Raw genomic sequence first — 24,232 nt, 5'->3', positions numbered from 1 at the left:
TTCATATTGGTAGGGGGTTAAATAATGGGATTTTTAGAGGTTCTTTCCATATGTAGTCAAATTAGGGGTATTGTTTAGTATTCCATGAACACACATGATATGTCAGAGGTTCACTGAGTGAATCCCCCGTGCACTCAACTTATCAAATTTTCTACTTGTTGAACCAATCTTCTTACATAGTTCCTTATATATGCTCATAGCTTCACAAGTTTCACCATGGTTCCTCCCCTTGGCCTCCAGTTCTTTACAATAATTTGTTCCCATATGTTGTCTAATGATACTAAAATACCCTTCAACACCCAAACAAAATAAGCCTTTGAATTCACCACTCTAGATCAAGATGGAAAACACAATTGTCATCCTTTATTTATTCACTACCCACACTATGTGTGCCTAATAGCTCAAATACTTACCAAGGGAAATTACCACCTATATATTTCTCACTTATCTCAACATCCACACTACCTCCCCACTCCGGGCCATCAATATCCCACATAGAGCTCACACGACGTGAATCCTTATCACTAACATAGTGTCCTTTAATTTTCATTGCATTTGAATGATGAAAACCATTATCCCTACCTGAAATTCCATGACTTTTGCACCAAACACACTTTTCATGTCCTGATGGTTATGACTTTCATCATCTAGTGACTCTTCAATATATGGTTGTGAGGCCTCCTATAAGCACCATGTTTAATTATTGCATCGAGTGTACACCACCATTTAATTGATCAGTATTCCATGATTATATATTATAGGATTGAGGCCTTCTTACATGTTCTATTGAAATTCATGGTTCCATGGGCTAGAACCAATCCTTGGTTTTCTAAGTAGTTTGTTTTGTAGTTGAGGTTCCAAAGAATATGTTTAACCTATACATTTAGAATTAGGGATAGTAATGCTAGAATTTGTTTTCAATAGATTATATATTTTTCATCATAGGGTTTGGTTCCTAAAGCTAGAGTCCATATTATGTGTTTTGAGTCTACAATAATGGAAGACCCAAAAATGTGTGTGACTAGAAGAAAGCATTGAAGTAGCACATACAAATCGCATTGATTGTTTTAGGCTACTCCTTTGTTCCATTAAAATTAATATTGATTTTATCCCCCGGGTCCATAGAGAAGTACCCCGAACCTACCACCTTTGGATTTTTATTTAATGCTCCATTAAAACATAGTATATGGGCTTCTTGATTGGTAATCTACGTTTGAAATTGTTCCCTTACGAACATTGTTTCTAGAATGAGGCACGGGGGGCTTCACTGAGGGAGTAATACCATACCACGTGGGTTCATATTAGGGGATATGTATTGAGGAAAAACTGACTTAATATATTGGGGGATATATAGGGGGTAAATGGTTTTTATATTGGAAGGTATAAAAGATGGAGCTAAAAGTTAATGAAAAACTATAAATGGGTATAAAAAATGTTAATGGAAAAATGGATACCTACAATATCTAGTGAAAGTAGGGGTTTTCAAAATTGGGGAGGTGTATTGGGTTCATATTGTTAGGGGGTTAAATAATGTGATTTTGAGAGGTATTTTCCAATATGTAGTCAATTATGGGTATTGTTTAGTATGCCATGAACATAGGCGATATGTCATAGGTTCATTGAGTGAAGCCCCTATGGATTGAGGAGGGTAGAGAATGCACTTGGAAAAATATTGAGAGAAACAATAACCCTCATATCTATCCTAGAATAGAGTCTCGAAGAGTTTTAAACTCTTTCATTCTCTTATTTTCCACCAATAGAGGGATGAAATTTCAACTACAACTTTTGGCAATGGCATGGTCTCTTGGAAAATTTCTTTGTTCCTTGCTAATGAAATTTTCCAATGGACAAATTTAGGGAGGGCCATCCATATCTGCCTTAGAAGTTTTTTCCCTTTGAATGAGGATTTATTCTTCTTATGTGATGGTTCAAACAATTAGAATATTTATTATGTCCATTTTAAATGATGAAAAATTCCCTTCATGACATGTTTCCAAACACATTTAGAGACAACACATTTAATAAAACTATGATTGATCCTCTCATTGTTTAATCTACTAAAAAGACACCAATATGGACATTAGATTACTATTACAAAGGTTTTAAGCTATTCATATTATCTTTTTCTGTGCTAGATTCCAACAAAAAATGTTTATCTTAGGAACACCATCTAAATTTCAAATGATCACCCATAAATGGGTATTTGATAGGGAGGCTAGAATTTGGGTTTCATATCCCAATTTTATAGTGTATAAGGTATTCCCCTAACCCCTTCCATATTTACTAGAATTGATAAAGGTACAAACCCAACGAGAGCTTTCTTAAATTCAGAGGATAAATGTGACAAATGAGGACGAATTCAAAATAAATTCCATCTGCACCAATTACCTTCTTGGTTCCAATGTGAATATCATAAATATTAGGCCACCATGCATGAATAAACCATGGTTTCAACTATAGAAAGGATGGGAGGTATACCAATGTGCGGGTTCCCATAATACTTTCTATTCAAACTTGAGTTTTTCCCCATTTCCTTGAATCTAGATGAGATTCTCCTATAATATAGATATGTTAACCATCATTAGCTTCAATATTTGAGAGCCGCCTTTGTGGTTAATATTCTCATATAGGCACCTTGTTCTATGCCTTGTTAAATATTTTTGATTAATTACTTGTTTCCACTAGCTATAATTTTCAGAAATCAATATCCATAGTAGTTTTCCACCCATTGTTAGATTCATGAGGGTTGATCCTTCACACTTATGCCACCTTGTTTTACGGGAGATCTGATTGTTTCCTAATTAAGAAAAGGAATACTTTTTGAGTTTGTTTTACGTCGTTGCCATAAAAAAATTCTTAGTTCTTGGGGTAATGAATTGCTTAACCCTATTGGTGCAAGAAAGGTATAGAATTGGAAATGGATAGGGAAGATAAAAAAAAATTAAGGAGAACCAATCTACCTATAGGATTGAGCCATTGTGCCCCCAATTGGAGAATTTTTTTTTATTTTATCTAAGACATGTTGTCATTTTATAGGAAGAGTCTTTAGATCGAAATTCCTAGGTATCAAAATGACATCCAATTCTCCTTTATATGAAATTGAAGTTTTCTTTTTATTACTACTTTCCTAGATGGGATAACATTCCAAAAGAGGGGAAAGCATTTTTTCTTATGACTGAGTCCCTTGAATGCATGAAAAAACTAAAATATGGCTACTATTATTACTATTTCTCCCCCCTACTAAGAGAATGTCATCTATAAGCTAAGATTGATCTACCTCCTTAATGCCTCTAACTATTTGAATCCCTAAAAGATAGCATGTTCTTATTTCATGCTCAAGTTTTCTAGTTAAGAAATATTCCAACAAGATATAGAGGAGTGGAGACAAGGGGTAACCTTGGTGAAGGCCCTAAGAATATTTGAAGAACCTTGCCAATCGACCATTTACCAAGGGTCAAATCTATGGCAAATTGACACATGTTGATATAAGAGCTATAAATTGTTGAACCCATATTTTTATGAACATTATGAAGAAATCTACGTCTAACCCCATCAAATATATTTGTCATATCTTGTTTGATGAACACTCCATTCTCTTCTATTTGTTTTCTTTAATGAATCACCTATTGAACCAAAATAAGGTTATCTATAATTTATATTTTTTGGACAAATCCCCCTTGATTTTCAGATATCATCTTTGGAAGAAGTGGTTTTAATTTGTTATTATATTATTAGATCCATTCCATAATGAAATGGGCCAGAACTTATCAATGGTGGGTGGTTTAACCTCTTTTGGTATCAAAGCAAGAAATGTCAAATTAACCCATCCAAATTTTGAGTACTTATGGCATATGATATCATCAACTCATTTTTTATTATAAGCTAACAATGCTTATAGAAATGAGTTAAAAGTCCATCAGTTCAGGGGATTCATCTGAATCCAATTAGTTCAATGATTCTCATACCTCATTTCCTGAGATTGGTTGGGTAAGTGATAATTTATTCTTAGGATATTAGGTTGGGTGTATGTTACAACCTAGAAGTTCTTGGCTCTTCTTCCTAGGGTGAGTACTTGCTACATAGATTTTCATAATGCTTTATTGCTACTACTTTCATTTGATTGTAAGAAGTCAATGTTTTCCATTCATATACATAGTTATTTTCTTGACATTGCTCCTCTTTACCCATTGCTTAATTTTCTTATTGAAAATCTTTGTATTTCTATCCCCTACTTTAGCCATATATACTACTGGAATTGAGCCTTCAAATTTCCTCTTCATTTCTCAATTCTTATTCCAAGTTTTAAAAGGTGAACTTTTCATCCAATAACAAACCTTAACCATCTACTTTCAATTCCATCATTTCCTGAATTTCCTTTAGTTGAAGTTTAAGAGTGCATATAGATTCCTTATCCTTTGCCTAATTCTCTTTCACCCATTCCTTGAATTGAAATGAACCTTCCTTATCTTTTCCTCTAGTATAAGAATAAGTGAGTCTATCATATATGTCTATATATTATAATAAAATGAATTAACTTAAATAGTTAAGTTTTCATGTCTACTTTACATTAAAGTTTGTGTTTCCTTATATTTTACAAACTTATTAATTTAGTTTTTATAAACTAGTGAGGTCATATAAATTAAATGGTTGGTTAATTTTGATAGGAATCAATTCATTATAAGCAGCAAAATAGTATGACACTTGTTAGCATAACTTTTTTTTTCATTAATCAATTTAAATAAAATGAGAAAAATATCCTAAATACTTTTGAGATAAATATCAACCTTTGATTTGTGTATACTATGAATATTTTAAAACGTTATATAAATGCAAAATCTATACCATTCACTTAATAATTATCAATAACTAAATTAAAATTTTGAAATCAGATTCTAAATATAAAATGCTTATAAACTTAATTAATTTGATACTTTAAATTTTTTTAATTTTTTCATACCAATATATTATAAAAATCATAAAATAATAACAATCATAAAAACAATTAACAAAATAATATAATTTTAACACTTTAAACAAGTTGAGGAGAACTGGAAGCTAGGGTTTGAAACAGATGGCGATATCAGCAAACTGGTAACCATGGAGGGTCAAGGAGGAGGGAGCTCCACTTCCTCCTACAGTAACGTGGTCTTGAACAAAGGTAGAGGGACAAGTCAGAGCAAGTAAAAAAACTCCATAGAGAAAGAGGCAAGAATCACTGAGACACAAGTGCCGGAAGGCAGCAAACCCCAGGATGAGAGAGGGACCCACGAGGAGGCTCGGGAAGAAGCGATAATAGGTGACAGAGGTCAGAGGTCGGAAAGCAGAACTCCAACGGGACCCTGCAAGCCCAAGGCTATTATTAAACCATGGGTGGTCCTTAGTGATCCGGCTCTGCAGGAGCACAGAGATCACATGGCTACCTATGCAATCATATGTAAGTTCATGGGCATCTGGCCCATGGAGAAAGCACTATACACTTGGATAAGAAACACCTGGAAACCGAAAGGAGATATAACTATTCATCTGGGTTCCAAGGGTTTCTTCACCATGGTTTTCAAGAACTTGGAGGATAAAGATAGAATATTCAAAGGAGGACCCTACTTCTTTACTGATGTGGATCTCTACATGTGACCTTGGATGATGAACTTTGTGCCGGAGTGAGAAATATTCACTTCAGTCCTGGTATGGATTAGACTATATTCATTACCTTTAGACTACTAACTGCTAGAATCCTTAAAAGCTATAGGCAATAAACTAGGACATTTTATAAAAATATCAGAGGCTACTCTGCATGGTAAATACACATCCTTCGCGTGCATATGCATTGAAATGGTCTAATCGGGAGCACTCTCGAATGAGGTCATCCTGGAAGTTTATGATGAGGAATGGGTGCAGACAGTCAACTATGAACACATCTCATTCAAATGCCGCAAATGTCATGAACATGGGAATCTCTTCAGAGAATGCCCACTCAACAACGGAGAGAACAATCTGAAAGGAAAATTTGGTAAAGACCTTGAAGGTTACACCAAAGTGGCAGGCAAGGAGAAAGGAGGAGGGAAGAAGTACCAAAAGAAACCCAGTGAGAACAAGCTACCAAGCCACAACAGTTTTGAGATTCTGGAAGAGGAGTGCAAAGAAAATGAAAAGAGTAAATATATGGGGAACACCTCAACAGAAAGGGAAAGAGAAGATAACATGGACATAATGTAGGAAGACAAAGAAAGGAAGGAGGACAAACTAAACAACATGGGACTTGGAGAAGACCAGGATATGACCCCCAGCGAAGTAGGAACAGAAGATCAAGACCTACAGGAGATCCTTGAGAGGGAGAACCTGGAACTTGAGCAGTTTCTAGAGTAGAGTGCTAACAAATGGATCGACTCTCTGCCTCAAGAGAAGTTTGACAGAGTGCAACATCTCTTCCTCAGTAGAGCCTAAAAAAAGATAGTTGGAGTCAAACGGAAGTACGATAGCAAGGAGAATAAAGGGGTCAAACATATGGAGATCAGACCAGGAATCTCCACTAAAAATCCAGGAAAAAAAGAGGAAGAAGAAGACAGAATGATCTCCTATCAGAATGCGGAAAACTCCTGATTAATTCAGGTAAGATGAAAGATCTTACCAGTTACTCTTTTACAAACACCTCATTATGAAGCTCACAACCTGGAATATTAGGGGGCTAGGCAGCAAAAGAAAGCAAAGAAATCTTAGTAATAGAATAAAAGAAGAAAAACTAGATATGGTTTTCGTACAGGAAACCAAATCCTTAATAGAAAAGATTAGGGTCCTTCACTGCAAATGGCTCAACAACTATGAGTACCTAGAGGTCAAAGCCAACAACACAGTGTGGGGAATTCTTATCCTGTGGAATCCTCAAAAAATTGAGATCACTGATGCAGAAGCATCCATAAATCATATCTCTATCATAATTCAACCTCTAGGGGACCAAGATTGTTACTTGACTACAAATGTTTATGGTCCTCAACTGCTTGAGGATAAACTAAGACTACTCACCTCACTAGAAGAACTAAGAGGAAGACATCCAAGCATCCCCTGGATTTTAGGGGGGGACTTCAATATGATCAAATCACTTTCAAAAAAAAGGGGGAAGCAGAATGTTGGGTTGAGACTCACTCACATTCCAGAACTTCTTAGACAACATGAGACTGGTAAGCATGGAGACAATAAATGGCATCTTCACTTGGAATAACAAGAGAGGGGGAACAGACCAAGTTGCTTCGAAATTAGATCGCTTCATAGTTTCGAAGAATCTCTTTCTATCGGGTCACTCCATAACTGCATGGATTCTTCCTTTTGGGGGTTCGAATGACTAGCCTATTCAGTTGGATGCTTCTTTCATCGGAACACCAAAAAACAGACCTTTCAGGTTTGAAAATTCTTGGCTCGCTCATCCAAACTTCTCCAATAACATTAGAAAGTGGTGGGTGGAAGACATGCCCACTTAGGGCACAAAAATGTTCATCCTGCATCGGCGCCTTAAACATATCAAACAAAGGCTCAAAGGTTGGAACCAAAATGAGTTTGGCAACATTTTTGAAGACAAGAGAGAAGTGGAAGGTAAATTACAAGAAATCAATCAAATTCTCATGAAGTAAGGATTCACAGAGGAGAGGAAGGTATTGGAGGACTCTCTATAGTAGGATTGGGACAATAGATGTCAGCAGGAGGAGATCTTCTTGAAACAAAAATCTAGAGTTAAGTGGATTAAAGAAGGGGAGTGAAATACTAGATTATTTCATAAATCTACAATGAAACACAGGACACATAATAGAATCACAAAACTAATGGATACACAAGGGAAGGAGTTAAAGACTCACAAGGAAATCGAATCAGTGTTGCTTCAACATTTCAAAAGTATAGCAATGGAAACCTTGGCAAATAGATCACACTCCATTAAGAACTTCACTAAGAATATTCCCAAGTTGTTGACCAGGGAAGACAACTACAATCCCAATAGGCCAGTGATGGAGGAAGAGGTCAATGAAGTGATCAAAGAGATGCACAATGGGAAAGCTCTAGGCCTGGATGGTTTCAGTGTGGATTTCTTGAAAACTTGCTGGGAAATAGTCAAACACGACATTCTTGATGTGGTAGAGGACTTGAGAACATCAAGAGAAGTTCTCAGAGCGATTAATGAATCTTTTATAACTTTAATCCCTAAACAAGAAAAAGCAATGACACCAGAAAAATTTAGACCAATAGCTCTTTGCAATGTGGTGTACAAAATAATTTCCAAAGTTATTGCTAACAGACTCAAACCTCTACTACCATCGCTAGTTTTAGAGGAGCAGATTGGGCATGTGGAAGGCAAACAAATCCTCAACAACATCATCCAAGTGCATGAAGTGGCCCACTCCCTCAAGACCTATAAGCAAGTAGGAATGATTATATAGTTGGGCATAGCGAAGGCCTATGATAAACTTAGGTGGCAATATATAAAAGAAATCCTTAAAGCATATGGCTTTGACTACAACTGGATAAAGTGGGTCATGGCACTGGTCACCACAGCAAGCTACTCTATCCTTCTCAACGGCTCACCTTCTAACACTTTCAGGCCTTCACAAGGCGTTAGGCAAGGCGATCCTCTCTCCCCATTCCTTTTCATACTGATGATGGAAGGATTGGGCAGAACGATAAATACAGCCAAGAAGGAAGGAAGAATCAAGGGACTAAAAATGACTCACAATGGGGAGGCATTGACACATCAACAATTTATCGATGACACAATGCTACAAGGCACACCCACCATCAAGGAAGCCAAAGCCTTTAAGAAAATACTGAATGACTTTTCCCATGCTGCAGGCATAGAGGTAAGCCTTACAAAATCCAAAGTTTTCTTTTTCAATATAGACATTTCAATCCACATACATCTCTCCAGAATTCTTGGTTTTCAACAAGAGAATCTTCCCTTTAAATATCTAGGTATGCCTCTTACTGACAAACCTCTAAGTAAGGCAGTTTGGGAGGCAGTACAAATAAGCTTAAGGACAAGGTCAACAAATGGACTAATAGATCCTTGAATTTAGCAAGAAGACTATTTCTTAGAAAGGCGGTACTTCAAACCATTCCAATCTACATGTTCTCTGCCCTTCCGGTCCCTAAAGGAGTTTTACAGCAGATCAGGAACATTCAAAGAAACTTCCTTTGGGGTAAAGGGGAAGAGAAAAAGAAATGGGCCCTGGTAGCATGGGACAAACTCTGCAAACCCAAAACCCATGGTGGTTTAGGTCTCCATGACCCGGACACCCTGAGCAAGGTCCTAGGGGCCAAACTTTGGTGGAGATGCTTAAAACAGTCCAAAAATCCTTGGACCAAGTTATGGAAACAAAAGGATGCAACAAATTGGTAGGAAAAGGACCACATTCGTATGTCAGGGCACATCATGGGTTCTCATATTTGGAACAAGGCATGGGAGAATAGAACTTTAATTCAGAATCACAGCTTCTGGGAGATTAGAAATGGGAATCTGGCCTGGTTCTCGGAGGATAACTAGCAGCAGGAACAAAATCTATGTAGAGACAATTTAGATATCATCAAAAATGACACCCTTAATAAAGGTCTCAAGAGGGTAAGTGACTTTTGGGACCAGTCTAGAGGGGAAAGGAAATTGAGATTATGGAGAGTACCATCTTACAGTGTAGAAACTCCTTTGAAAACCCAAGCAAAAATTCTTGAAGAGATCTTAGAAAAGAGACAGATTCTAACCTCCACTTCGGATGATATTCTTAGATGGGGTAGAAATAACGAAGGTAATTTCAACCTCAAAGAAGCCAAAAGAATAATCATAGGATTTGACTATTCAAATGCTGGCAAGACTTGGGAAAACATTTGGAGCAATCCTCACTGGATGAAAATCAATATGTTCATATGGCTAGTTGTACACAGAAAAATTCTGACCTGGGAAAATCTCAGAAAAAGGTTTTGTAGGGCCTTCTAAGTGTCACTTATGTGGTCTGCAGGAGGAGACCACGAATCACCTTCTCAGCATGTGTGAGTTCACCTCCTCCATCTGGAACTGGGTAGCCTCTATCTTCAACCAAACAGATAGAAAGGAAAATGATATTACGGAAACTTTAAAGAATTGGAGAAAAAATTTCCTGGAAAATGAAACAGTGAATGTGGCTTGGACACTGATCCCAATCTCCTTAATCTGGTATGTGTGGAAAGAATGCAACAATAGAATCTTCAAAAATAAATCAAGCTCAACTCAAGGTATTGTGACTCGGATTCTTAATCATCTCAAAGAAACAGTTAAAGTCTTTATGAAGTAACCTCCTGGGAAACCCCCTATTCAAAGAGACATCCTCATCGTGGAACAGCTGGGTCTTCAGGCTTATGATACAACAGATAACGATAAGAAAGCAAGTCAAAGAAAAGAAAACAAATCCTTCTGGCAACCTCCTCCTCATGGCTTCTTGAAACTAAAAATTGATGGAGCTTCAAAAGGGAACCCAGGGGATGTTGGTTACAGAGGAGCTATCAGAAATGTAGAGGGCAGTATCCAAGTTATCTTTCACAGTCATTTGGGGATGGCCACCAACGGTATGGCAGAACTCATGGCCATTGAATAAGACTTAGAGATCCTAACAGAATACAATCTACCCAATACAGTTATAGAGGCAGACTCAGAATTAATGATTAACTCAGTTAAAAGAATAAGCACTGGCTCAACACTAAATAAAGTTTCAAGGAATTGGAGATATCGCAAGTGTTTCATAGAGTCCAATCTCACCTCAGGACACTTAAAACTCTGAGCTTTGTTCATGTGCGAAGAGAGGCCAGCAGGTTGGCAGATAGATTAGCCAATGAAGGAGTGATCTACACTCGAGAAAACAAGTGCCTAGTTTGGGAGACTACCCAGACTGGACAGCTATGCGAGGACTGTAGTACTCTGGCATGTGAAGATAGGGAGCATCACCAGAACTCCAAAGGAAATCAGTTAACAGAAATATCATATGATGAGAGTTAAATCCACAAATGACAGACAGGCTAAGTTCTGGGCCTTAAACATAAAATGAAGATAGAGGAATGGCAGGTAGAGTAGAAAGAGAGGAAAAACAAAAAAATGGATCTAGGGCTTCTTTTTAGAGAAAGGGGGTTTTGCAGCCGATACCAAAGTTATCAAAAGCTTGCAGGTGGCAGAAGCGGTTTCACCAGAAAACCTCTGATGCCACTAATGGATCTACAAGTGGCCCTCGGCAGGTTGAGAACACCACCTTCAGCGGCCTGGTACACCTCGCACATCTCTACAACCCGAGACCAGGTTTAGTCGTCGGATAGAGTGGCAGGAGATCTAGGGCTATGACCAGTCGTGCTTGTTGGCGGTGGGGCAAGGATAGTTTTTCTATATTAACTCGAGTTTTTGGGCAGCTCTATTTACTTAAGAGGTTTTTAGGAAATGCATGCGATGCCATCGATCATGCAACACATGGTTCCAGACACAAATGAAACACTGCCTTCATCACGCGAGTAACGGTCATGCATGTAGTTCGCGCGATATTCTTCGCCGTCGTCGGACTAGGAGGTAACAGATCGAGGGCTAAGGTTGATAGGGCTAGTTGGTGGTGGGACCAAGATGGTGTGGCCATAGTTTCCCGCATTATCGGGCATCAAATCAACCACAAACGGACTTTAGGTAAAGTCAAAGACCATTTGACATATAGATACAGAATCAAAGTCAATTCCCATCAAGTCCGTGAACTTCCATGGACGAAGATCGTCGGCTTAGATTTGCAGATATATTTGTACTTCTAAGGGTGACACTCCTTAGCTTTGTGGTTTGTAAAGTGAGTGTGCATGTGAAATTTTCTTTCATGTATATTATGTAACCTTTTTGTTGATTTAGTGGAATAGAAGGTCTAATTCTTGCCTGAGCCAAGAAAACACACACACACTTTAAACAAGTTCCATAGTTCACTTAGCAAGCTTATAAAATATAAAGTAAATGCCAAAAAAATACTACAAGGCTTTATATTCAAATCTTCGATAATGTCTAGCCCGTGGCCACGTGATGGAGGCGGAATGGATTCACCTAAAACATGGTCTGAATCCATCCCTATCAAAAAAGTACAGCTCCTGCGAAGTTGTCAATTCCTCTAACATAGAAAACAAAACCAATAACATGTCATTGAAAGCACATACCCAAATAAATTTTTATTGAAAAAATAAAGAGGGAGTATTTCAAGTCGTAGAATTTGGAAATTGAATCTATGTTGTTGCATTGTTATTTAATGTGGTTTCAATTATTTTTTTCTTAGCCGTGAGAGTAATTGTTGTTGGACATTGAAGGTAAGCTATATTTTTATATGAAATGGTTTCAATTTTTAAAGTGGCGATAATAACTATTATGGTAATATTATTATTAAAAAGATATCACAGGTACGAAGATAAAAATAGGCACATCCCTAAGTTGAGCGACTTTATTAGGAAGACTAAACTTACTAGTCATATTGATGAGGGGAAAAAAGGCACGTCATACTGACATAGACAGGACTTACACAGACCTTTCAGGAAGAGAACACTAGACGCACCTACATACAACACCAAACGGTTACATGGTAGAGGATACCAACTAAGGGAGGGGAGTGGGATGGACAATCCAACAAACAACCTAGGAATGACAGATGGGATGTAGAATCCAAATGGGGTGGGTTAAGAAAACAAAAAATAGAAAAAAACAATATATTAACATATGAAAGACATTTGCCTTTTCCTATTTTTCCTTGCCTTGCTGAACAAGACTTCCATACCTTTATTTATTGGGAACGCATTTTTATTTTTGCATAATTTTGTAGTTGTGTATGTTGGTGTAATTTTTAAATACTATCATGTTTAAACATAAATATACTAACATTCGTACCAAAAAGTGCAAAGAAAAATTGATAAGTGCAAAGACAAGTTGATAGGCTTTTGGGTTTGTTTGACACTTGGAATATATATACAATAATATTTGAAATAAGAGTAAGATATATATGAAATCTCGATGTTCTTTGAAATAAGAAACTAAATTAATTTTAGAAATTGTATACTAATCTATCATTTATTGTATTTATCTTATAAACATTTACTCTTGCAATATTTGTTCCTCCACAACTATGAACCATTAACAAAAGATAAAAAATTGACCAACAGAAAGTGCTATCGTTGACCAACAGAAAGTGCTATCGTTGTATGAACCATTAACAAAAGATAAAAAATTGGCCAACAGAAAGTGCTATCGTTGCCATTTATAGACTTTACTCCCATAAAACCACCCCACTTGTTCAGCAAATTAAAACATTCATTACCAATAATGTGCTCATAATAAAACATTTAGATACCATATAAATAAAAAAGAATGTGAGAAAAAGGCAAGAAAAACTATTTCACGCTGGTAGAATTATTTATGTGATTCCACTTTTAGATTGTATACTAAATCTGCTATATATATCCCATACGCACACATGTTGAGATATAACTTAAACTTAGATTTTCCTGTAATGTTATTATTTTTATTATTTTAATCAATTTGAGATATAAGTTGAACTTATATTTTCCATTTGAAGTTATTATTTTAATCAATTCTTTTAAGTGACACATGGATGGATTGTAATTTCATCCAATATCACAAGTGTTCCAATATCACTATGAAGTAGTTTCAATGTAATAAAGTAAAATAAATCTTATTTTCTTCATCAATTCGAACCTTTTTCATGACATAGATCTAGAAGTTTATCATTTAAATGAATGAAAGAGCCTTCCTCATTGCAAATTGCTCTTGAAATTTGAACCGAACTACGCGTTCCGCTTGCATTGGATTAATTTATTTAACAACAATGTATGAAAATTTGTGAACGTTCATCAACCCCTTTATTCTCGTCAAAGTATAGGAAATTCTATGATGGTAGAAGGATTTTATTATTTGATTTGGATATGCTAATAAATTAAATGTTTGTAGGATAAATTGATGGTAAGAACGGTGGACTTCATACATGGTTGGGCTTTGCAGGAGGCCCACGTGCCTATGTCTCCCTTACCGACCCTAAACAGTGAACACTTCAACAACATTTCACTCCTGTGCAGACCTGTATTTCTCCTTATGTAGACTTGAGAATTTTGGTTAACACAATGGTGTTACTCCGTAGTTCTTCTCATCGCTGAATTCCTTCAAAATTAATATTTGTTGGACCACCAGTATTGATTTTTGTTCATAAATACTCCTCCAATATTGCCATAAGAGAAACTCATATAAATTCGTCTGGAGAGGCTGCATATCTGAGAAGACGATGGTGAGATTTAGTTTCTATTTTACTGATACCAGCTATGGATACCAAAAATATTATATTAAAAATGCCATGGTTATTCTAATTAAAATCCTGTGTGAAATGTATTACATGTTTCTAATCTCTGCATTGTTACAAAAGAAGATAATGAAGAACTACAGGGCATTACACACCCTTACACTTAGGTGTATTTTTTTTTATTTGTTTCTGTGGTGATTATCTCTACTAGCGGATATGATATCGATATAGACAATCGGCCAACGCTTGTGGATGGGCTCTCACAGACATTTTACAACAAGACTTGCCCTGACTTTGAGTCCATAGTTAACGCGACACCTCAATAGGCACTAGAGTTCGATATTACTCAAGTTGCAAGCTGGTTGAGACTCCATTTTCACGATTATTTTGTGTAAGCGCCCAAATATCTAGCTGGCACCAAAGTTGGGTATTTGTATTTGTGAGCTTTTAGTCTGGAGATTTTGGTTGAGATCTTGGTTATAATTTAGATTATAAGTTTTGTTTTTGTTCTAGTAATATTAACAAACTCAATTTTGAAAACAATATATATACAATTTAAAAAGAGATTAATTAGTTTATTCATAGAATAACAAAGAAATTAGGCGAAAGAAGTGGAAGATTTAATTGGGCATATCCTCGTAAACTCAATATAATGGGAGGTGCTCAATAAAATTAGTAGGAGTGAAGGAAAATATTGAGTAGAATGTGATATTTAGGGTGGGGTGTGCCCTGAAATATTAGGTAAAATTTAATAATATTACATTTTAATTAGTATTTATCCTCACATCTTGCCACTATTTATTAGGTGGGGTAGTTATAAATATTGGGTAATATATAATATCGTAATATTATATTTTATGTAATCAATATATTTGTAACAATTAATATAGATGTGTTCCATCTATAAATTTAATTAATAAGCGGATAAAAACTTAAATTTAGAATATGACAAGATTTTTAATCATGAATATTTATCATGGATATTATTAACTTCTAAGTAGGTTTCTTTACAATACCATGAGCCAATACCCACAAACGAAAAATAGAGAAGGATAGGCGGGAAGAAAATTATAATACCATGGTTTATCAATACCATGGGCCATCTAGACTTTGGATCATTATGTTATGGATCTAGGCTTTTAATTGCTACAATAGCATGGGCCAATACCATGGCCTATCAATACCACATGCCCAAAGACAATAGACTATTTCCAAATAGAAATATTTTGCAAATATTTTATTTTAATTTAATTTTATAATATTTTTTAATTAAATCTAAGAGAAAAAATGTTATAATTACTTTTGAGGTATATCTAAACCCTCCATCCTCATGACTACTAACAATATTTTCATAGAGATTAAATGGAGGTTTTAATAAATTAAAAAATGAGAATACTTTTATATATACATATATGAAATTTATATAATATAAATAATATTGTAAAGAACTAAGACAAATGCATTTTAACCAAGGATCCAAACGGTGAGAATGTAATGTGCGTGATTCTTTTAATTCTTTTATTTTCTTTAACACGATTGGTCCAAAATATAGGTTTAATATGTTACAACCAATTATGATTTTTATTAATTTAGGTACTTTCTTAAATACAATACAATGAGATCATAATTAAGAGAGTGAGATGGAAGGGGGAATAGAGTGTGGGAGAGAGACATAGAGGTGAGAGACAGTGACAGAGAGAAAGGAAGAGAGAGAGGAGGGGGAGAGAGGGAGGAAGAGAGATGGATTTGGAGGGGGAAAGAGAGGGAGTGACAAGGGAGAGATGAAGAGGGAATGCGGGAAAGAGGAGATGAGGGAAGAGAGAGAAAAGGAGATGATAAAGATAGGGAAAGAAGCGGAAGAGAGAGACATGGAGACATAGATATGGAGGGGTGGTAGAGGAGTAGAGAGAGAATGAGAAAGGAAGGGAGATAGTGACAGAGTTGGAGGGTGGAGAGAGTGTGTGTATGATAGGGGGAGACACGAAGGGAGGTGGGAGAGAAGGGGGGAGAGAGAAAGGAAAAAGAGAGAGGACTTGAGAGAGAGGAGAGAGAGAGATGGAGTTAAAAGGGGAAGAAATACATAGAGAGAGAAAGGTGGAGAGGAAGTGACGAGAAAGAGAGAGAGAGAAGGAGAGTATGTTTTGGGGGTGAGAAGGAGAGACAAGGGGAGACAGAGATATAGATGGGATGGGAGAGGGGGTAGAAAAGAGAGGAAAAGAGAGGGAGGGAGGAAGAGGGATAGATGGGAGATAGGGATATAAATGGAAGGGGGGCGAGAGAGAGAGAGAAGGGAAGAGATAGAGAGGGAAAGGAAGATGGAGAGATAGATATATACATAGATAGATATTGGGGGAGAGAGAGAGAGTGTGACATATGTCTATGGGGTTGAGATAGAGATACAAATGAGGAGAGATGGAGGGAGGTATAAATATAGATAGCAAGGAGGAGGGGAAAGAAGAGAAATATAGAGAAAGTTAGGGAGAGGCAGATGGAGTGAGACAGGGGAGAGAGGGAGGGGATGAGAGAGAAGGAGAGGGGGAGAGAGATAGACACGGAACGGAAGGTGGAGAGAGAGGGAAGAAGAAAGAGTCTCGTAGAGACAAATATAGACATAGAAGTTAGATCTAGAAAGTCATGATTATTTTAGATTTTTAATGTGGTTATTGATTTCTAATCCTATTTGATGACATGCACTATATGCATTGATTTCAGTGTAGATTTTGATTTATAATTCTATTTAATACCTTACACTAGACACATTGATTTCAGTGTCGATGTTGATTTCTATTCTTATTTGATTCCTTGCACAAGATGCATTGGTTTTAGTGTATATATTGATTTCTAATCCTATTTGATCGCTTGCACTAGATACATTGATTTCAGTTTAGACGTCGATTTCTTATCATATTTAATACCTTACGCTAGATGCATTAATTTCAGCGTAGATGTTGATTTCTACTCATATTTGATTGTTTGCATTAGATGCATTAGTTTCAGTGTAGATATTCATTCCTAATCCTATTTGATTGCTTGCAATAGATGCATTGATTTCAGTATATATGTTGATTTCTAATCCAATTTGATTGTTTCCACTAGATGCATAGATTTTAGTGTAGATGTTGATTTCTAATTTGATGCAACAAGATATATGATGTACATTAATTTCAAAGTAATTAGATTAATAATGTGCATTGATTTTAGTGTAAAGACATATCTACCTCCTCCATCTATATCCTTAACTCCCATTGTCTCTCCTTCTTTATCTCTCTATCTCAGCCCCTAAACATACACACACTCTCTCCATATCTATCTATCTCTCTCTCCTTACCTCCCTTTCCCCTCCATGTCTCTCTCTTCCCGTTCTCTCTCTCTCTCTAACATTTCTCTCTCCATATCGATATCTCTTCCTCCCTCCCTGTCTTTGCCTCTCTCGTATTCCCTCTCCCCCCATCTATATCTCTATCTCCCCTTGTCTATCCTTCTCACCCCCAAAACACACACTCTCTCTCAATGTAAGCACATAAAAATTAATCAATCATAAATACAGTACTTGAATCTTCATCCAAAATAAAATGTTTGCTTACCCCAAATGTTTGCTTCTTGAAACTATAAACTATTTATAATTGGGAACATTCTTATTATTCCCATTTTCCATCGTTCAACATTGTTAATTACTTTGCATTAAAAGAAAGTAATAGAAAATAACTAACATTGAAAATTATTTGGGGTTTAACACTCCATAAGTAACAATGATTGACTTTGGAGAAAGCTCTTATTAATATTGGAAAGCAATAGAGACAAGGTATGTTGTTTACTACAGTAGATCGAGTTAAATATTTGAATGGTCTATGATTTCAACTACTCTTTTCATATGACAAGGTATGTTGTTTACTACAGTAGCTCGAGTTAAATATTTTAATGGTCTATGATTTCAACTACTATTTTCATATGATCGATATGAGAAAGTGGAAAAACTAGTATGTGTGACAATAGGAACTGTAGAATAAAATAGTTTCATATTGATTGCAATGAAGATTGTTTGTAATTGACTATATTCTTAGTACTCACATTTTCTATCTATCAAACATTGACACTTTGCACTCAAAATTTGTATTTCATCATTTTTCATCATTCAAGTTACTAAGATTCTCTCTCATCTCAACAAACTGAGGCAACTACACAAATTTTAAATTAAATTGACCAAATTAATCTTAGACATATTTAACATATTTAAAATGATCAAAATAATTAGATGTTCAGCAAATTTTGTATGACCACACACTACTGAAACCAACCTAGATCCATCTTAACACCAGATCTATCAAGCCCCAAGAGGGATCAAATCTTTCGAGGGGGAAAACTTTCCTCAAGTTTTGCACTCAAAAAATAGGTTTGCACCTCGAGAGATTTGATCCCTCTCGACGCTTCATAGATTTGGTGTTAAAATAGATCTAGGTTGGTTTCCTCAAGTTTTGCACTCAAAAAATAGGTTTGCACCTCGAGAGATTTGATCCCTCTCGACGCTTGATAGATCCGGTGTTAAGATGGATCTAGGTTGGTTTGTTAAATAAATTTGTCTCATAATATAACATAATTAAGTTATTATTTATTTTATTAAATGGATTTGCTTTTAAAATTGTTGTTTGTAATTTATTTCAAATATATAATATTATTTTTTAGTTTATAAAATTTATACTATGAAATATCTTTATATCATAAGACAAATTATTATCATTTTTAGATATGTAAGTTGTAAATTTTATATAATGAAATTGTTGAGCGGGTAGGCACATTCTACAATCTATTATGAGAAGATGTATGATTCAATCATTCTTCAATGTACAATTATAAAATATAATTTAAACAATTATATATATATATATATATATATATTACAAATTCCTCGATATCTATTCATTCGAAAGTGGATAATAAGAATGCAAATTTTTTCTTAAATTTTATATTCTAAATGAAATTTGTACTTAAATAAATTTGATCCCTTGCCACCCATGCTAAATTTGTAGTTAAGATCACTTCATGGACTTTCGACTAGTAATTATCTAACCAAAAGTCTTATCATGTCACATGTTTAGGCTACTCCAAACAAATAAGACTTGCAAATTTGAAAAATGGAAAATTTTATTTAGCTTTAAATGTGAATTTGTACTTCCAAAATAAATTAAATTGTGTATTACTTTTTTAGAAAGGAAAAAAAAAATAGATTTAATGGGTGTTGTTTATGTAAGTATAGTAAAAGATTAGAAACGTGTTTTTTTCGATGGTGGAAATAAATTCAATACCATTAAAAACTCAAGTGACACCTAAAATCTTGAATCTTAATCAGATTTTACTAAATTTTATCAAAATCTTGCTAGAAACCAGATTTTGCTAAATTTTATCAAGATTTGCTAGATTTTCTATGATTTCAAGGAATTTGAAACCTGGTTAGCCATAGCTGTGGGACATGAAAAGAATATGCGCCGCACACACTTTGTCTGGCCCAATTTCCGATGTTATTAACACATGGCAGCAAATGGGTGGAAACCATCTGTACTGCATCATAATTCCCATCCAAAATTAAAAGCATGACACTTGATACATACGGCTTAACACATGGCAGCAAATGGGTGGAAACCATCTGTACTGCATCATAATTCCCATCCAAAATTAAAAGCATGACACTTGATACAGACGGCTGTCGTTGATGGTTCTTAAGACCCTTTACGTACGTGGGAATGGACATTAAATTCTGCTTGCCCTTGTGCAGCTCCTGAGCCTAAAAGTTTTCAAAATTTTGTACTGCTTAACCAACTCCACTGTTGGTGAACAGTTCACTATCCTATTTTCTATCGCAGTAAATAGAGTAGTAAATCGCTAATGATTTGGATTTTCCGAATGCAAAAATTGATTTGTTATTTTTTCTTAATTCAATTCATATTCATTTTCTCGCACTAAGTAGCACTGTAGCCTAAACGGTTTACAATGTTACAGTCTAATTTTGTTGAATTAAGACGTCTGTTTTTTTGAGGTTAATTTTGCTTGAATTGTATAAAAGAGTTTTATTAGAATTATAAATTTGAAAATTCAAAAAAAAAAAAACATTTTAATCTTACTTAAACGTGTATCACCAAAGCATTAAAAAAACTAAACTATAAAAATCTTAAACAATACAACTAATAATTTGGCAAAGTGTTAAGCCACTAAAATTCTTTCTACCCACTGCAATAGTTTAGCAAACATTTTTTTTTAATCGAGAACATGAATTTAAAAAAAACAAAACCAATAAATATTAATTTTTTTTAAATTATCAATATTAAATTAAAAAATAAAAACGATTATTTCATACTATTTTATTAAAATAAAATGGTTAGTTTTTATTATTTAAAATATTTTTTTAAAAAGTATTCTAAATTTTGAATTTAAATATATTCTTATTATGAAAATAACAAATAAATAAAATTATTTTTATACATTTTAATTGTGATTCTATAACGTCAATAAATAGAAATAATTTTATTGTTAAAATAAAATGTGAAAGAACACAATCTTATTTGCATTGACATTAAATTCAGGTGGAGCTTTAATTATAAGTGGACTTTTGACAAATTTGATTTTAAATAACTTAAATAAATAAAAATAATTTCATGTTTAAAGTAAAATGTGAAAGAACAAAATCTTATTATGCATTGACATTAAATTAAGGTTGAGCTTTAATTATAAATCGACTTTGGACAAATTGGATTAGTTTGTCAAATTGGATTTTAAATTAGGTTTAAAAATAAGAATAATTTACTTCGAGCAAACAATTTAATATAAAATAAATAAATAAAAATTGTAATCATATTTATAAGTCAAAATATATTTATTTTAAAAGCAACTCTTAAATACATTCAATTATCTAGTAATTTAATATATTACTTTGTTAAAACAATAGATATAACAATTTAAATATTTTGCTAATTTTATTTGTGATTAAGGTCCGTATGAAATTAACATAAATCATCAATTTTATTATCCAATTTGAATAGGTTTAATGGTTAAGAGTATGTGTTTCCTCCTAAAATGTCTCACAGTTTCAAAATCAGAGAGGTAGAGTATAGATATATCACTGTATGTAGGAAGGTGAGTCCTTTATTCCACAAACAAGGGAGTTTCATACACCCATAATAATAATAGTAATAATAATAATTTAACATTTATAAACAAAATTAAATAATAAGTAAGCAAATATTTATTGTTTGTTTATTCATTATTTAAGACTCCCTTGTTTTTCAAATATTTAATTTATTTATTAAAATCCATAAATTAATAAATTAATTAAATTCAAAAAGACTGTATTGATCTACTTCACCAAATAATATAAACCATCATAGTTAGTTTTTGTTTTGTTGTGTTTTCTTTTTTAATTTTCACTTTATTATTTATTGCTAATTTTAAATATACATATTTTATTGTGTTAAATAAAGTTAAAAAAATTGGTTGGAATTTGCCAAAGAAATTTTCATAAGAATCTATTTGCTTGAGTATTTGAATGCCTTTTTTTATGTTAGAAATGTATTCAGCACCATTAAGGACCTTGTGGCAAACAAAATATTGAAACTTGATAGCTGTAACATGGACTTCCAAAAAAATTTACCAAATTTTATCAAATCTTTCTAAAATTTCTATTCTTTCCAAGAAATATAGTGACCTAATTATACTACTCTGTTGTATCATAAATTAAAAAAAGGTCATAAATTTTTTTAGTGTTTTATGATAAATTTTAAAAATGTTACTAGTTTATGCTATCAATTCACTTGGACCCACAATTTTTTTTTTCAAAAAATGAGAATGTGACAGTGTTTGAATTGTTTTTTTGATGATGGAAATGGATTCAGCACCATTAAAAATTTCTGAGGCACCCAAAATCTTGAAATTTAATAACTGCAACACAGATTTTTAAAAAAAATCTACCAAAATTTATTAGAATCTTACTGAAATTCCATTATTTTCCGGACTAATTTATAGATTTTTACTAAATTTTTTAAAAAGTGCTGGTTTCTACTGTATTTTTATTATTAGACTGAGTCACATGAGATTGAGAAGTTCCTTTTATGAAATCCGCGTTGGTAGCTAGCAATTACACGAAACTAAATAAATCTCCAACTATATTACTCCTTTCAGATAGTATTTGTATAGATACTGTATTTTTATTATTAGACTGGGTCACATGATTGAGAAGTTCCTTTTATGAAATCCGCATTGGTAGCTAGCAATTACACGAAACTAATTAAATCTCCAACTAGATTACTCCTTTCAGATAGTATTTGTCCGGATAATGTGCTACTCCTTTTGGATAAGAGTAAATATGAATGTTTCGAAAATTTATCATTCACGTGATGATGCAGGGTGACGTCAGATGACAAGCTGGGAGATGCTTATAAAATAAACGAAGTGAACGTGGAGATAAAATTGAAGTTAATGATGAAGATGAGGGGCCGACGTAAGAATTCGAGCCACGACCAATGGGAAATGATAAATCCCGACTGCACCAATCCAGTGTTTTTCCTCTCCCCATCCCACCGAACCCTCTCTCCCGGCCGCTTCAGCACGGCCTCCCCTAACGCTTACCCTCTGTCTCCCTGGACGCTTCTGCCCACACTGCCCTTCAATTGCCCCGAAGCCCCTCATTCTCTCAGATGCGTTGCTTCGATGGTCAAGCCGGGCGGTCAAATCTATTCCATAGTGGCTGCAGAAGACGGCCTTCTGTACACGGGTTCCGACAGCAAAAACATAAGGGTATGGAGACACCTGGATTTCCCACGCCATAGTTATCTCACTTCCGGGTCAGGCAACGTCAAGGCTCTGCTCATTGCGGGCGATCAAATTTTGAGCGCTCATGGGGACAACAAGATACGCCTCTGGCACCGCTCGCGATCAAATCCCGACGTGCACACACGTGTCTCCACGCTCCCCAAATTGAATATATTTCAGAATTTTATGAAGCCCTTGGTAACCGACCAGGGCACCGGCAGGGCGAAACACTCGGGTACCGTGACCTGCCTTGCCTATGATGCCCACGATGATTTGCTGTACTCGGCATCGTCGGATCATACTGTGAAGGTGTGGAAAGTGTCGGAGTCCAGGTGCATGGAGACTATCGAAGCCCACATCGAGGCCGTCAATGCCGTCGTCGTGCGGCACGACGGGGTTCTCTTCACCGGATCCGATGACAACATGGTGAAGGTTTGGAGGCGGCAGGGCCGTGGCCGACCTAAGCACGAGCAAGTGATGACTCTTAACATGCAACGATCTCCCGTAAAAGCCCTCGCCCTCGGCCCGGATGGCTCGCCCGTTCTGTACGCGGGATGCTACGATGGATATATTCATTACTGGGAGGAAGACCTTCTCTCCAACCGAATATTGCATTACTCCGGTTTCCTTCGAGGCCACCTTCACTCCGTTCTCTGTCTCCAGACCGTTCGCAATCTTCTGTTGAGTGGCTCGGCTGATACAACGATTCGCGTTTGGAAAAGGGAAGCGGGCGGCACCGGAATATGTTGCATTGCAGTGATGGAGGGGCACAGCGGTCCCGTAAAATGCATAGCTGTCACTATCATGGATTTCCACGTCAATTCGTTTATCGTTTACAGTGGAAGCCTCGACGGAATGGTGAAGGTGTGGATGGGTCGTTTGAAAACCACCATGGATTCTCGTCCTACCTCACCACTACGAATACGTTAGTGGCTCCGCAACAGCGCCGTTTAGATTATACGACTTAACATTCTGGTTATATTAGATACGTTGTTTTGCATGAATCTAATCTAATTTACTTTTCAATATGTTTTGTATGAATCTTAATATTTGCAATTAAAATCTTTTTACCACTTCAAATATCTCTAGTGCAGCATATCAGTGGACAACTTACAAAGATCCTTATACTTTTGTAG

The 24,232-nt window shown here is 35.2% G+C and overlaps 1 protein-coding gene across 1 annotated transcript; it reads left to right on the top strand.

Moving 5' to 3' along the window:
* Nucleotides 1-22,814: 22,814 nt before the first annotated feature.
* LOC149261487 (protein JINGUBANG-like) lies at nucleotides 22,815-24,026 on the top strand. Its single transcript, XM_089369410.1, has one exon. The coding sequence runs from the start codon at nucleotides 22,815-22,817 to the stop codon at nucleotides 24,024-24,026; it is 1,212 nt and encodes a 403-aa protein (XP_089225536.1).
* Nucleotides 24,027-24,232: the final 206 nt, after the last annotated feature.

This window comes from Pinus tabuliformis, chromosome 6 (assembly GCF_031772625.1).
Source record: "Pinus tabuliformis cultivar Carrire ecotype Pingquan chromosome 6, CPIR1, whole genome shotgun sequence".
In the NCBI taxonomy this organism is placed as follows: domain Eukaryota; kingdom Viridiplantae; phylum Streptophyta; class Pinopsida; order Pinales; family Pinaceae; genus Pinus; species Pinus tabuliformis.
The sequence above is the reverse complement of the archived record's forward strand: the minus strand, read 5'-3'. Positions and strand labels throughout refer to the sequence as shown.

Bases quoted from the DNA above. Each gene is read 5' to 3' on its own strand.
- LOC149261487 (XM_089369410.1), top strand. From the start codon at position 22,815: ATGATAAATCCCGACTGCACCAATCCAGTGTTTTTCCTCTCCCCATCC.